Source organism: Macaca thibetana, chromosome 14 (assembly GCF_024542745.1).
Source record: "Macaca thibetana thibetana isolate TM-01 chromosome 14, ASM2454274v1, whole genome shotgun sequence".
In the NCBI taxonomy this organism is placed as follows: domain Eukaryota; kingdom Metazoa; phylum Chordata; class Mammalia; order Primates; family Cercopithecidae; genus Macaca; species Macaca thibetana.
The window spans coordinates 5,862,679-5,876,803 of NC_065591.1; the positions used below are offsets into that span (position 1 = coordinate 5,862,679).

General features: G+C 47.6%; 2 protein-coding genes across 5 annotated transcripts in view; one reads left to right on the forward strand and one right to left on the reverse strand.

The window, feature by feature from the left end:
- Positions 1–14,125, reverse strand: part of IGHMBP2 (immunoglobulin mu DNA binding protein 2) — a 556,281-nt gene that overhangs the window by 218,614 nt on the left and 323,542 nt on the right. The gene's annotated exons all lie outside the window — the stretch shown is intronic.
- The window catches only part of TESMIN (testis expressed metallothionein like protein), a 55,114-nt gene that overhangs the window by 37,518 nt on the left and 3,471 nt on the right, over positions 1–14,125 (forward strand). For 2 of the 4 annotated variants that reach the window (XM_050758190.1, XM_050758188.1), the window contains 4 exons: positions 1,481–1,583; positions 3,999–4,136; positions 6,359–6,534; positions 9,004–10,073. In XM_050758190.1, coding sequence (XP_050614147.1) covers positions 1,481–1,583; positions 3,999–4,136; positions 6,359–6,534; positions 9,004–9,196 — 610 coding nt within the window. In that variant the 3' untranslated portion in view covers positions 9,197–10,073. Of the gene's footprint in view, positions 1–1,480; positions 1,584–3,998; positions 4,137–6,358; positions 6,535–9,003; positions 10,074–14,125 lie in introns of those variants that run through there. The other 2 variants (XM_050758187.1, XM_050758189.1) reach the window with 1 other exon arrangement.

Consider the following 14,125-nt stretch of genomic DNA (forward strand, 5'->3'; position numbering starts at 1 on the left):
GTCTCTGGTCTCATGCTCACCTTTGACAGCCCAGACTTTGTCTCCTGTCTCCTGCACGAGCAGCACATTGGAAACCAAGCTCCGGGTCCTTCGGGACTGGCAGATGCCCCAGGGCAGCACTCAGCTGCTGCAGAACTCCCTCTCTGGGTTCACAATTTCTTGTCTTTTTGGCCTCTGATGATCTTCTTTACTCTCTGTTGACTTGACATTAAAATATTATTTTAAAATATGAAAATAATAATTATGAAAAGAATTGTGTTTGGGAATTCTGCCCCAGAGAGGTTTCTGCAGACCTCTGGTCCCCCGCACAGCCCTCACCATGTTCCTGCAGCACTGTGGGAAGCTTGACACGCCCAGGGTTTCCCTCAGCCGCGCTTTGGGACTGGGAGGCTGAGCACCACGATTCCCACTCTACAGCTTGCAAAGCTGACTGGCGCATGGGGAGAGGGAGGCAGAGCCTGTGTGGAAAACGAGTTGGAAGCTCTTTTCGATGAACCATGCTCACAGAAGACAGCGACAGGGGTCTTCTCTGGTCAGAGGGGGAAGCCATGGGGTGGCTGACAAACGCCCCACAGGCTCTCTGGGGCACGGGTCATAGGCAGCACAGTAGGAGTCCTTGCCTTGATGCTACATTTTCACATGAATTAAGGAAAGCGTCGTCCCTGCCCAACCCAGGAAGGGTAAAGCGCATGCCTGTGAACACCTCTGCCTTACAGCGCAGGAGCAGGCGTCTTAGAAGACTGTGGGAGGGGGACCGGCTGCCAGCACCGCCGGCTCTCCCAGGAAGCCCTCAGAGCCAGTCCACAGCACTGCCACCCACCTGTGTGGCCCCAGGAGTCACAGGGCACGGTGGTGTGCGCTCCAAGGGCTTCACTAGACTCAGGATTCCCGAACAACCCTCGCATTACAGCCAAGAGGTGTGACTGCAGCCGCCTCATCCGTTCATTTCCTCTGCCATTCACTTCCCCCTCACAGAATGAAAGTGAGATAAGGCCTAGGCCAGGTTCCACCTCTGGGTCCCATTAGTTTTCACTCAAAGTCAAGGTCTCGTGAAGAAGTGAACACACCTTCAGTCATGTTGGATGGATTGGGGTGGTTGGTGGGAAGACAGCTCTTTGTTACTTGGTGTTTCTGCCCACCAAACTTACCGTGCTCCTGGGAAAATGGCGGAGGACAATTAGGGGCCAGGGAGGATTGATGGATGGCAATGGATTTGCCAGGAAATTGTTTTGCTTTGCAAAATCCTATATTATGAAACGAATGGTTTTAACTAGTTTTACGCCCTTCTGTGTTAGTCACTGGTGAGCATCATCCTAGTTGATCTAGTTCTCATATAAAAAGGAGTCTGAGCCATCTGTAAAAGCATTCAGTGTTCTGACTGCAGCACATTGCCTGCTCTTTCCTTATACGTGTGTGCTCTTCTTTTCACTACTGACTGTGCTGTCTGTGCCTGCCACTCACTCTGTCCTTTCCTTCACAGGTACTGCGACTGCTTCGCCAGTGGAGACTTTTGCAACAACTGCAATTGTAATAATTGTTGCAATAACTTGCATCATGAAATTGAACGGTTTAAAGCCATTAAGGTAATAAATGTCCATTAAATGCATGCATTTTAAAAGCATTTCAAACTGTTTGAGATGTTCATAAAATGATCTCCAGAGATTCCTCATTGGAAAAAATCCACAGTTTTGAAGAATTTACATTGAACACGACTTGATTCCTGCTGGTGGGAGTATTGAACCATGACAAGCAGCTGTTATAAAAGTGGTAGGCAGAGAAAGGCCTTTTGCCCTTTATTATGTGGGAAGTCTTCAGAGATGCAGCAGCCTAGGAAGGTCCTGATTCAAGAACATGCGAATGTCCACTTTGTCTTGGAGTTTAGACATTTGGGGTCATTTCACATAGCAGATAAGCATGAGCTGGAGCAGTGTAGTCGCAAACGTGTAGACAGTCCACTGCGTGAGAAGGCTGGGTGAAAGTGCTCAGGCAGCCTACATTTTCAATTGTAAAATTTAACAATTTAAATTTCACCCCTCAGCTTCCAGAAGAAAAGAATCTAGGTTTTCCCAGGGATGCAAAAGGTTACTTCGATGGCCCTGATGACCACTCTGCTGAAGGCTAAACACAGGAGCTTGCAGCTTTTATCCCTTTCTGTAGGCACAAAAGATAATCAGGGAGAAGGGAGGGACAGTTAGGCTCAGGGTTGTCAACCCACTCCAGGGAGACACTTCCAGTGCCCACTCATTCACGAAGGGAAATTGAGAGCCATCGACTGTAGACCTGAGACTGTCCTGTGCAAATAGGACACAATTATAAGGGTGTGGCTGCTCTCTGCATTGTTTTCTAAAATAATTTAATTCTCCTCTTGAATTATGGATAAAGGACTTGAAATATCTTACCAATTTTGATATAGCCAGATCCATAGGACAGAAGAAAATTGTCATGCATGTAAACTTGAGTACATTTTGTTTAGGGATAAAGAGTACTATCTACAATTAAAACTATAAAACCAAAAAGGGTTGGAATTCTCATACATTGCTGATAGGAATATAAAGGGGCACAACCACTTCGGGAAATTGTTTGACAATAGCTACAAAAACTAAACCTGTGTGTATGCTATGATCCAGCCATTTCCTTCCTAAAAATATAGCCAATAGAAACGAGCACCAGTGTCCACCAGGAGACTTATACAGGAATGTTCATGCAGCTTCATTCAGAGTAACCAGACACTGGAAACAGCCCAAACATCCATCCGTGGTAGAATGGATGAATCCACACATTGATGGAAAGCAGGAGCTACAGCTAAGCGCAGCAGTGCGGACGGACCTCCCAGTTGTTATCTGAGGGAGGCAGCCGACGCAGGAGTACAAGCTGTGGGATTCCTGCGGCACCAGCATAGGCAAACCTAAAGCCCTCTACGTCTGAATAGCGTTCCCCGCGGGGGTGCACCACTGGGGAGGAGTCACAAGGCAGCCTGTGGGGCCGCCTGTCCTCTAACTTGACCTTGGTAGCAGGTACACAGGTGTGCACACGTGCACAAGATCATCATGCCACAGCTGCAGATATGTGCCTCCACTGCGTGTCACACTTCAGTGATCCGTGAAAATGCCTAAAGCCACGCACCGCAGGCTGGGGCTGTCTAGCAGCACATTGTGCAGCAATGGCCTTGTGCTGGGGGCTGTGCTACTGGATAGCACCGATTCCAAATGTCAACCCCAGGAGGGGGAAGGGAGGCCACGGACTTCCACTGTGACCTCTCTATTGTTTGAATTTTTACAAAGAGCATTGAATCATTTTGTATGTAAAGATATGTATGTATTTGTGTGTATAGATAGATTAAAAAGGGACAACAAATAGACCTGGATAACAACTTGTGTGTATTGCTTGAGAAAGGCATGGCCCAACGGTTGAGACCTGCTCTGAAGTCAGCACGGGGACTTTGAATCGAGATCTTGCCACTTACCTGCAGTTTTTTACCTCTCGGTGCCTGGGTTTCTCCATGTATAGAACAATCATACAGTAGATGATTTTACTTCCCGAGGTTGCTGAGGATTACATGAGAGGGCATGTATATACAAATCCCATGGAAAGACGCCCGGCACACGGTGTGTTGAGGCAGTGTGAGCTGCTAGTATGGTCCACGGTCTCAACCATTTTAGGAAAGAGGGCCCCAGAAATGCTGGATGGAAACGTGTCCACACGGAAATAATTATTTTCTTTGCATCTTTACCATCTATTATTTTTTTTTACAGTAAATATGTAAGACTTGGAAACTCAGGAAACAAAACATGAAGAAACCTTAGCTACAATATACCTTTTTGTGTATGGAAACAAATTGAAATCAAACAAGAAGGGGCTGCACCTTCTGAACCATGTAAAGAGAGTCACTGCTTACTGTGGCAGCTTTTACAACAACCAGATTCAAATGAGATGCCCTTCATTGAGCTGAGTTTTGAATGATAATATCCATCCTGATGGAGCTTCCCATTCTACCCTAGGCATGTCTTGGTAGAAATCCAGAAGCTTTCCAGCCAAAAATTGGGAAAGGCCAATTGGGCGATGTCAAGCCCCGGCACAACAAAGGGTGCAACTGCAGGAGGTCGGGCTGCCTGAAGAATTACTGTGAGTGCTATGAGGTTAGTGCCCAGCTCCCTAACTCACTAACAAAAAAACACAGGTAAATATTTTGAGTAACTTTTGTGGTTAAAAAACTTCGCTGTAATTTAAAAAGATAAATATAATTATTTTTTTCTTCCAGGGTTTCTAGAAGGGCACTTACATTAATCTGAATTAATTTCCCAAATACCAGCTGAGCTTTGTGAACTAGGCCAATCCACCAAGGGCTGTTTTGGAGCATGTTGCTTCCCCTGAGCCCAGCCCTGAGTACCCAGTGAGGGTGCCCTCTGCGTGGCTTTGTCCTTCTGCGGCCACTGATCCACGCTGGTCCTCCAGCAGGGTGGAGGCTCCCAGAGGGCAGCCGTGCCTCTTCCTCCCTGAACAAAGCCCAAGTGCTCTAGGTGGGGCCGTGGGGGACAGTTTGGTCTCAAAGACTCAGTCTGTTCCTGGTCCCTGTGGCGCTTGTCCCCAGACATCCATTCACCTGGTGCTTTGACCAAGGGTAGCTCCTCCCTGGCTCACAGGCCCATCAGAGACCAGAATGGACAGTCAGCCGAAGCCAATGGAGGGAGGCTAACAAAGCAAGCTGCAGATCACAGCCTGGATGGAAGCTTTTTCTTTTCCCAAAGATATAATGACAGCAGAGGGACCCACTTTCCCCTTCAGTGCTGTCGCTGTTTCACCTCTCTTTGCTCTTTCTCTTTTCCTTTTCCTTTGTGTTGAGGGAAAGGAAGAAAGAGAAAGTGAGGGAACCCTTAGGCCCTATCAGGGGAGCAGCTGAGCAAACCTTCCTTACAAACCTCTGTTTTGGTTTGCTTGAGGTCTTTTGGGGGTTCCTGTGAATTATACTTTTCAAAGGCTGTCTGTCACAGAGGGTCAGGCTTGAGAATAGTCCTCCTGATTCTGGAGACATGCACTGAAAGACCTGGAAAGGTGGACCCCACAGTCCCCAGCAAAGAGGTGGAAAACACAGTCAAAACATGACAGAGATGCACAGTTGAAACGGAGTGACATCACCCCCGAGGAACCAATTCCAACCGCACTCACAGTAGCTCCTGTGTCCTGCAAAACGCCCTCACTGGCTGCCACGATACTATGGCTCAGCCCATTTCCCCAAGGCCAAGCCTATGCTGGGCACAGCCCACAGAATGTGCAGCCTCACAGGAAAATAGCACTGTCCTTTAGTCTCTGGCATTCGTGTAGACTAGAAACTCTGAAAAGCCTCCTGCTTCAAAACACCCAGAGGTGCAGATGAAACAGAACACATCCCCCTGAAGATGCATCTCTCAGCTGGAAAGAACAAAGGGAAATCCCCGGGGGCCTGAAGGAAAGAGAAAGCCAAAAACCATAGTGATTGGCAGTGCCAGCTCTTGGTCAGCCCCTGGGGGCCACATGAACAAGGATTTGGCATGAGGGGGCAAGAAGGGGCTTGCTGGGTACAGATGGGACACACCGGTCCCCTGAGCATCACATTGCCAGGAAAAGCTTGAAACAAAATGCAACCGCAAGGCAGCAGGAGAGGTCTCCCCTGAGAGCTCCCAGCCACAGACCTGCTCTTGGGCAGGTTTCGAATTCTACTCTCTTGTACATTCTCTGCACCCATAGAAACAGCATAATAGCCTCCCATGCTGAAAGAGAACCATAAGCTAGAGTTTTATAGTCAGCTAAGGCAGGCTTTCTTCAAAACAAGTCAAACGAAGCAGCCTATTGGCTCCCTGGTGGAGAAGGGAGAGCAATGCCCTCTCTGTGCTTGGGACTCAAACCCACACACTGGGCCTCCGCTCCGTCAGCAGCAAGACTACTGCATCTCCTCAACAGCAGCGTGTGATGAAAACTGCAGATCACACACACACACACACATTCTCAAACGCACACACTCAGTCACACACATTCATATTCACTCACACATATACACATACATACCCAAACCCCACATACACTCATATGCACACACACGCATACTCGACACACACCTCACACACTCATACACACACTCAACACACACTCTCACCCACACATTCACACTCAACACACTCACACATTCACAGTCAACACACACACACTCCACACACTCATACACGTTCAACACGCTCTCACCCACACATTCACACTCACTCTCTCTCTCTCTCTCTCTCTCGTGGGCAAATATACGCAAAGAATTATTTAAGGTCCAAATAGAATTTGTCAGTTTTTGATGACTTGTGGGACAACCTAATTTTATTGAAGCATTTTGTATTACCAGGCCAAAATTATGTGTTCTTCTATTTGCAAATGCATTGGTTGCAAAAATTATGAAGAAAGCCCAGAACGAAAGACACTAATGAGCATGCCAAACTATGTGCAGGCTGGAGGTTTGGAAGGCAGTCGCCATCTGCCACCAACGAAATTTTCAGGACTTCCAAAATTCAGTCAGGATAGGTAGGTACTTTGAACTAACCTCTGCTAATAGAGGGAACAGAGGTTAATTTAAGAGGAGAATTAAGGACAATTTATACACTGGAAAGAATGTGTGAGCCTGCAGGGGCGGGCGTGTGTTCAGGGGGCAGAGGGAAGCCGTTCCTCCCTCCATGGGCTAATCCTGGGTGGCGACTGTGTTTCCTTAGAGGCCCTGCTGCGGAAACCTGTTTTGTCCTCTGTGTCTTCTCGGCTCGGCCTTTTCATCCTCACTCTCTGAGTTACTCCTGTTTTGTACCGGATGAAAGAGCCCTGCTGCCAGGATCACCAGCAGGGCCAGCAGAGTTCTGACACTGCCTTTGCGTTAATACAGAGCCACACCGACCCGGGGCAGCAAAGACAGCGCGTACCTCCCTGTCCTTTATTGTGGGAAGTGGCAGCAAAGAGCTGTGCTTGGTCCAAGTTGTTTTCCTTACTAAGCGACTGTGGATCTGGATTAGTTGGATAATTTTGCATTTATCAGTTTTAACGCCGCATTGTAATCCTAGTAGTTCTCAAAGGTTGAGTCATAATTTTACTATCTATTAGATTCCATTCATTTGTTTAAAAAAAACTTCTTTTTAAACTTCAGTGTAATGGTCAATCAAGATAAAGTACCAGATGTCATTAATTAATATTTTGCAAAGCCAAATTCATGCTTATTTGGTTAGAGAGTATCAGAAATACTCATGACTGTGACCTGCAGGGGTGTGTTTTTTGTTTGTTTGTTTGCTTTTTGTTTTTTTTTTTTTTTGAGACCAGCGTTTTCACTCAGTTGCCAGGCTGGAGTGCAGTGGTGCGATCACAGCTCATACAGCCTCAGCCTCCCCAGGTTCAGGTGATCCTCCCATCTCAGCCTCCTGAGTAGCTGGGACTACAGGCACAAGCCACCACATCTGGCTGATTTTTCTATTTTTTGTAGAGATGGGAGCTCACCATATTGGTCTCAAACTCCTGAATGGTGATTCACCCACCTCTGCCTCCCAAAGTGCTGAGATTACAGGCGTAAGCCACCACACCCAGCCGACCTGCAGAGGTCTTTATCAGTAAAAATTGACCAAAAGTTGGCTGCATTGTCTGAAGTGATGTGTGCAAATGTCATCGCCTGTAGCAGGGTGTGTGTTCCGTGGAGTCCGGCAGGGGCCTGTGCACTAGAGCCTGGTCTTGCAGTGTTAACGGCCCTTCTTTTCCCAAGGGCAACCCTGTCTTCTTCTTCAACCAAAGTCATTGTGTATTGTCTTTATAGACAGACTTTAATCCAAAATTTTGCTCTATTTTTATAATCCAAGCTTTTTAATCTTTTATAAAGTTTTCCTGAAAAATTGTCAACTTAGCACCACCTGGGTCGCTGTCTAGCTGAGCCACAGTTGCCCGCTGAGCTCAGCCAGGAGAATAGCTGGTCCTGTGTGATACGGTGCAACTTGTCCTTCAGAACCTCTTTCACAGCTCCAAGCGGCATTGAGGGAGAAGGCCATCCTGACAGCAGGACCCCAAGGCTTGACAGGCGAGTCCTCAGAACAGTTGGCCTTCTCTGGCTGCACATGGTCCTGTGGGGAGGAAAGGTGGACACCCAGCATGGACAGGACTCAGAGCAAAGCTGCCTGGCTTGTCCCCATGCCCTGCCTCAGCTAAGAGTCCTGCTTCCACAATTTCCCACCTGGCCCACGTACTTGACTCTGTAGCCCGGGATCCTCTGGGTTTGTCGGTGGATCTAATTTTGAGGAAATTTCAAACCCGCCATGAGAGGGATGTCAAAAACTGACAGATTTACTTGTCCTCTGTGTTGTTATTCTAAAAGCAGTTAATCCTTTCTTTCTTTTCTTTCTTTCTTTTTTTTTTTTTTTAAGAGACAAGATGTCGGCCGAGCGTGGTGGCTCACGCCTATAATCCCAGTACTTTGGGAGGCTGAGGAGGGCAGATCAAGAGGTCAGGAGATTGAGACCATCCTGGCCAACATGGCAAAACCCCATCTCTCCTAAAAATACAAAAATTAGCCAGGCATCATGGCACATGCCTATAATCCCAGCTTCTTGGGAGATTGAGGCAGGAGAATCACTTGAACCAGGCAGTCGGAGGTTGCAGTGAGCTGAGATTGTGCCATTGCACTCTAGCCTGGTGACAGAACAAGACTCAGTATTAAAAAAAAACAAAAACAAACAAACAAAAAAAAAAAAACAAAAAAAAAAAAGAGAGACAGTGTCTCACTTTGTTGCCCAGGCTAGTTTCAAACTCCTGGCTTCAGACCATCCTCCTGCCTTGGCCTCCCAAGGTGCTAGGATTACAGGCCACTGTGCCTGGCCTAATAGTTTCCAGTATGAGGAAGACAACATTAGATTTTAGTGGATGATGTTCTTTAAAATAGTGTGGACAAGCAATATTCTGTTGAATATAAATAGTACTATAGGTAGAAACCATGCGCTGTTGAGTGGCCTTTAACTGCTCTGTTTCTGACAGGCGGCCTTCCTCATGCATCTCCTGGGAGGTGGTGGAGGCCACATGCGCCTGCCTGCTGGCTCAGGGAGAAGAAGCCGAGAAAGAACACTGCTCCAAGTGCCTGGCAGAGCAGATGATCCTGGAGGAATTTGGAAGGTGCTTATCACAGATTCTCCACACTGAGTTTAAATCCAAGGGGTTGAAAATGGAGTAGAGTACAGTAGAGTATAAAGTGTGAATGCGTGTTGATTTTGTCTTAGTCTAGAAATCTCTAGTTTAGAAAGGTTGTTTAGGGGAACGTGAAGTCGGCTCTGCAGCAACCACCAGGCTCCCCTGCGTCCCTGGGCCCGGGGAGTTTACTCAGAGCTCTCTGAAGACATGCCAACCCGTGCCCCCTTTTCTGAGGAGGTGCGTGGCCTGAGCACTGTTTGTCTGGCCCAGAGGAGAGAGCTTGGGTTCCCATAGTCCTGGGAGAGTGTCTGCAGGGCAGTGGCGGGCAGAGCAGGGTAGGGGAGGGAAGAGCAGGCCCTGTGGAGAGCAGAGCAGGGCAGGGGAGGGCAGAGTAGGCCCTGAGGAGAGCTCACTCCGGTCGACTCTTCCTCTTGGAGAATGTTGCTCTGGAGGCTGCTCTGCATAAAAACCCTAATGGTTTCTTGTTTGTTTTTCAAATTATTTAGAAATAAGTTCTCCAGATAGGCTGTTATGATACCACTTAAAATCTCTGGAGAACTAATGAACACCCAAAGATTTTCTGTAGTGTAGACATTTCCCCAGAGGCACGCAAACTGTAGTCTTTCCTAAGGCCCCCAAGAGACACAGGCAATGGGGCCTCACAGGCCGGGCTCGCACCAGCATGTCTTGAGTTAGCGGACTTAAAATTATCTAGTTTCTTCTGTGTTTCTACTTGAATTGTGGAAAAGCTCTATTATCCAATTAACTTCTCCATAATTATTGTTGTAATATTATTATTATTTGTAAAATATGGTTCACATAACTAGCTTGCGGAAACCAGCAGGTAAAATGAATTCTTAAGTTGACGCTTTCGGTTCTGTTGTAAAGCAAAGATGAATAAAAATTTCCAATGTCTTCAATTGTTGTCATTAACTTAGTAACTGAAAATGTGTTCATCTGATGAGTACCCACCCTGAAATGTATTGAGAGAATATTCTTTCATGTTTGTGCATTCATTAATAGTGTTGGCCACTTAGAGGGTGTTTAGGAAACTCAAGTACAAATGCAGTGGAGACAGAAGTGTGGCTGCCGGGCCCAGGCACTGGGCACATAAGTGAGCAAGTAACCAGGGAGGAAGCGGTCTTTTGTGGAGCTGTGTCTGGAACAGTCTAGTTGCAAATGCAGCCACCGGAAGCCACAGAGGAGAAAAGGAAGACTGAATTCTTCCCCTCTGCAATTCCCTTTGGACCCTTGGGATCCAGAGTCTGTGGCAGAAAACCAGAGGTAAAGACATGCATTGTGACACGGGGAACCCTCAGCCAGCCATACTCCCCACTTGCTGTGTGTGCTTTCGGTCCCGTCAGCATCGTGGCGAGCAGGGAGGCGCCCTGCTGGAGGAGCCACCTGGCCCCCTTCACCTCTGGGAGCTGGAAGGTGACCTGGAAATGGGGACTTTGGGAGCTGCCTCTGTGGGGGCTGCCTCCATCCTGCTGTCCCTCTCGGCAGCACAGCCAGCAGCAAGATCTGCCAGCCACATGAGTAATGTTAAAGTTTCTAGTAGCTACATGTTAAAATTTGAAAAGGAACAGATAAAATTGGTTTTAATAATCTTTTATTTATCCCATCGTTTCAATGTGTAATCATAATGAAAATGATTGAGATTTCACATTCCTTTGTGTGTACCCAATATTTGAAATGCAGGGTGTCTTGTATTCACAGCAGGTCTCAGTTGGCACCAGCCACACCTTAAGAGTTCAGGCACCTCAGCACAGCCCTGAGGCACCGAGTGGAGAGAGGAAAAGGGAACAGTGTCCTCCAGCATTCTCCTGAGGCAAAGGGCTGCCTAGGGAGATCCTGAACCAGGTGTGGCCCACCCGCAGAGCCTGGAGGAAGTGTGAGCAGGGAACTCAGTGGGGGGCTGGGGATACAGTCCCCCCACATTACACGGGAGCTCACCCTGAATCCCGGGCTCCTATGGAGAAGGAGCCTGCGCTGGCCAAGGATGCACTGACTGTGGCCAGGTGCACTTGAACTAACGCCTGGAGGTGAGGGAAGAGCCAACCTGAGCAGGCATGAGCCCTGCAGGATCTTCCAGCAGAGAAGAACTTGCTGAGTAGGTGCCACTTGCAGGGGATCCCGTCTGAGAAGTGAAAGCCGAGATACAGACGTGAATAAAGCCACTATGCTGACCAGAGACTGTACAGAAAATGACTATAAAGCTGGAAAATCACATCTTTTATGTGTCTGGCGGAGAGCCAGTGCTATTTTAAAGCAATATACAAATTAACGTATCATGTTCTTATTTGAGAGTGTAGCTGTGCAAATTTAACCATATCTTTTTTTTTTTTTAAGATGGAGTCTCACTCTGTTGCCCAGGCTGAAGTGTGATGGCGTTATCTCAGCTCACTGCAACCTCCGCCTCCTGGGTTCAAGTGATTCTCCTGCCTCAGCCTCCTGAGTAGCTGGGATTACAGGCATGCACCACCACGCCCGGCTAATTTTGTATTTTTAGTAGAGATGGGGTTTCACCATGTTGGTCAGGCTGGTCTGGATCTCCTGACCTCAGGTGATCCGCCCACCTCGGCCTCCCAAAGTGCGGGGATTACAGGCGTGAGCCACGGTACCCAGCCTTAATCGTATCTTTCTACTCCGTACCTATTAAATAACTCGGACCACCTTTGTGATTAAGGTTAAATTATCTGTTGGTTTTGGTTTTTTGTTTTGTTTATCCGAAAGAAAAAAAAAAAAAACCTTGTTTTTTCATAGACACGGAGAAGCAATCGTTGTTTGGAATGACACGCACTGAAATCGCTCTTTCCTCTCAGTGAACACGGGCTGCGCATTGCACAGAAAGTCGGCAGCCGGGGAGCATCCTTAGGAGAGAAGATGCTGTTGGCGAAGGTCCGCAGAGGGCTTGGTGTATTTTCCATCCGGCTTGGATGCTCTTATCCCCTTACAAACCTCTCACCAGGACCTGAAGTTCTGCCAGCACGGGTCCCTTTTCAGCGGGGGCGCGGCTTAAAACCGTAAGAAGTTACCGTGCGGAGTCAGTTAATACGCTGTCTTAGGGAATTCAAAGGTTGAACCCTCATCCGGGATAAGACGATGAGAGCAGCCAGAGGATCCAGAGAGCAGGAGCGGGCAGAAGACAAGCAGGGAGGAGGCCTCCCGTTCTGCAGGCAGCGCGCTCTTTAGGAAGGCACCTGGGCACAGCTGGGGCCCCGTGAAGCCGCGCGGAGCTTTGTGCGCTCTCTCTCCAGCAGTCCTTCGATAGCCTCAGAGCAGGGAGGAAGCCCCGAGCGGCATCTTCCACCAGCCCTGCCTCCATCCTGCGACCGACCCCGGCCGCCAGCAGAGGCTGGAGAGCAGCAGGGAGCACTGCCGGGCCCCAGCCACTGATGAAACTAGAATTGAAGACTGTGATTGCATGGATGTTCTCTTCATGTATTTAAAAATGATTTAAAATGCTGGGGTGCGATCATAGCTCACTGCAGCCTCAAACTCCTGGCCTCAAGCTATCCTCCCAGGTAGCTGGAACTACAGGCTCACACCACCATACTCAGCTAAGTTTTTGTATTTTTATTTTTTGTAGAGACAGGGTCTTGCTATATTGCCCAGGCCTTAAACTCCTAACCTCAAATGATCTTCCCTCCCTGGCCTCCTGAAGCACTGAGATTACAGGTGTGAGCCACCGCGCTGGGTCTCTATTTTTTTTACCAGAGTATTTTTTTAGAGTAGTTTTGGGTTCACAGCAAAACTGAGCAGAAAGTGCAGAGATTTCCCATATAATCCATGCCCCCCAAAACGGCAGCCTCCCCACTACCAACATTCCTCACCAGAGCCGTGCCTTTGTTACAACTGATGAACCCACAGTGATACACCATCATCCAAAGTGATACACCATACACCCAAAGCCCACGCTGAGGTTAGGATTCCCGCTTGGTGTTCCACATGCTATGGGTTCTGACAAATGTACAATGGCACATATCCAGGGTTACAGCCCACAGAACAGTCTCACTGCCCTAAGCCACCCCTGTGCTCGGCCTGTTCATCCTTCCCTCCCCACAACTCCTGGCGGTCACTGATATTTTTACTCTCTCCACAGTTTTACCTTTCTCAGAATGTCACTTAGGTGGGATCATACAGTAGGTAGCCTCTTCAGACTGGCTTCTTGCACTTGGGAGTATGCATTTATGTCCTCCATATCTTTTCATGGCTTGATAGCTCATCAAGCTTAGCACTGAATAATATTCCGTTGCCTGGATGTACCACTGTTCATCCCTTCACCTCCTGAAGAACAGCTGAGTTGCTTCCAAATTTGGGCAACTTGGAATAAAGCTGCCGTAAATATCTGCGTGCAGGTTTCTGTGCGGACACAAGTTTTTAATCCCTTTGGGTCAACGTCAATGCGCACGACTTCTGGATCATGTAGTAAGGATATATTTAGTTTTGCATGAAACCACCAAGCTGTCTTCCAAAGTAGCCGTATCATTGAGTATTCCTACCAGCAGTGAACGAGAGTTCCTGTGGCTCCATCTCCTCACCAGCACTTAGTGTTGTCAGTGTTTGGGATTTTAGCCGTTCTAATAGGTGTGTACTGGTATTCTAATTTGTTCACTGCTATTTTAATTTGCAGTTCCCCAATGACATATGACGTTGAGCATATCTCCATATGCCTGCTTTCCATCTGCACATCTTCTTTGGTGAGATGTCAGTTGAGGTCTTTTGTTCATTGTTTAATTGGGTTGTTTCCTTTCTTATTGTTGGGTTTTACGAATTCTTTGTGTATTTTCGATAATAGTCTTTTATTAGATACGTCCTTTGCAAATATTTTCTCCCAGTCTGTGGCGTGTCTCCTCACTTTCCTGACAGTGTATTTTGCAGAGCGAAAGTTTTTAATAAAGTCCAGCTCATCAATTTTTTTTTTTCGTGGATCATGCCTTTGGCATAGTGTCTAAAAAAATCATTGCCA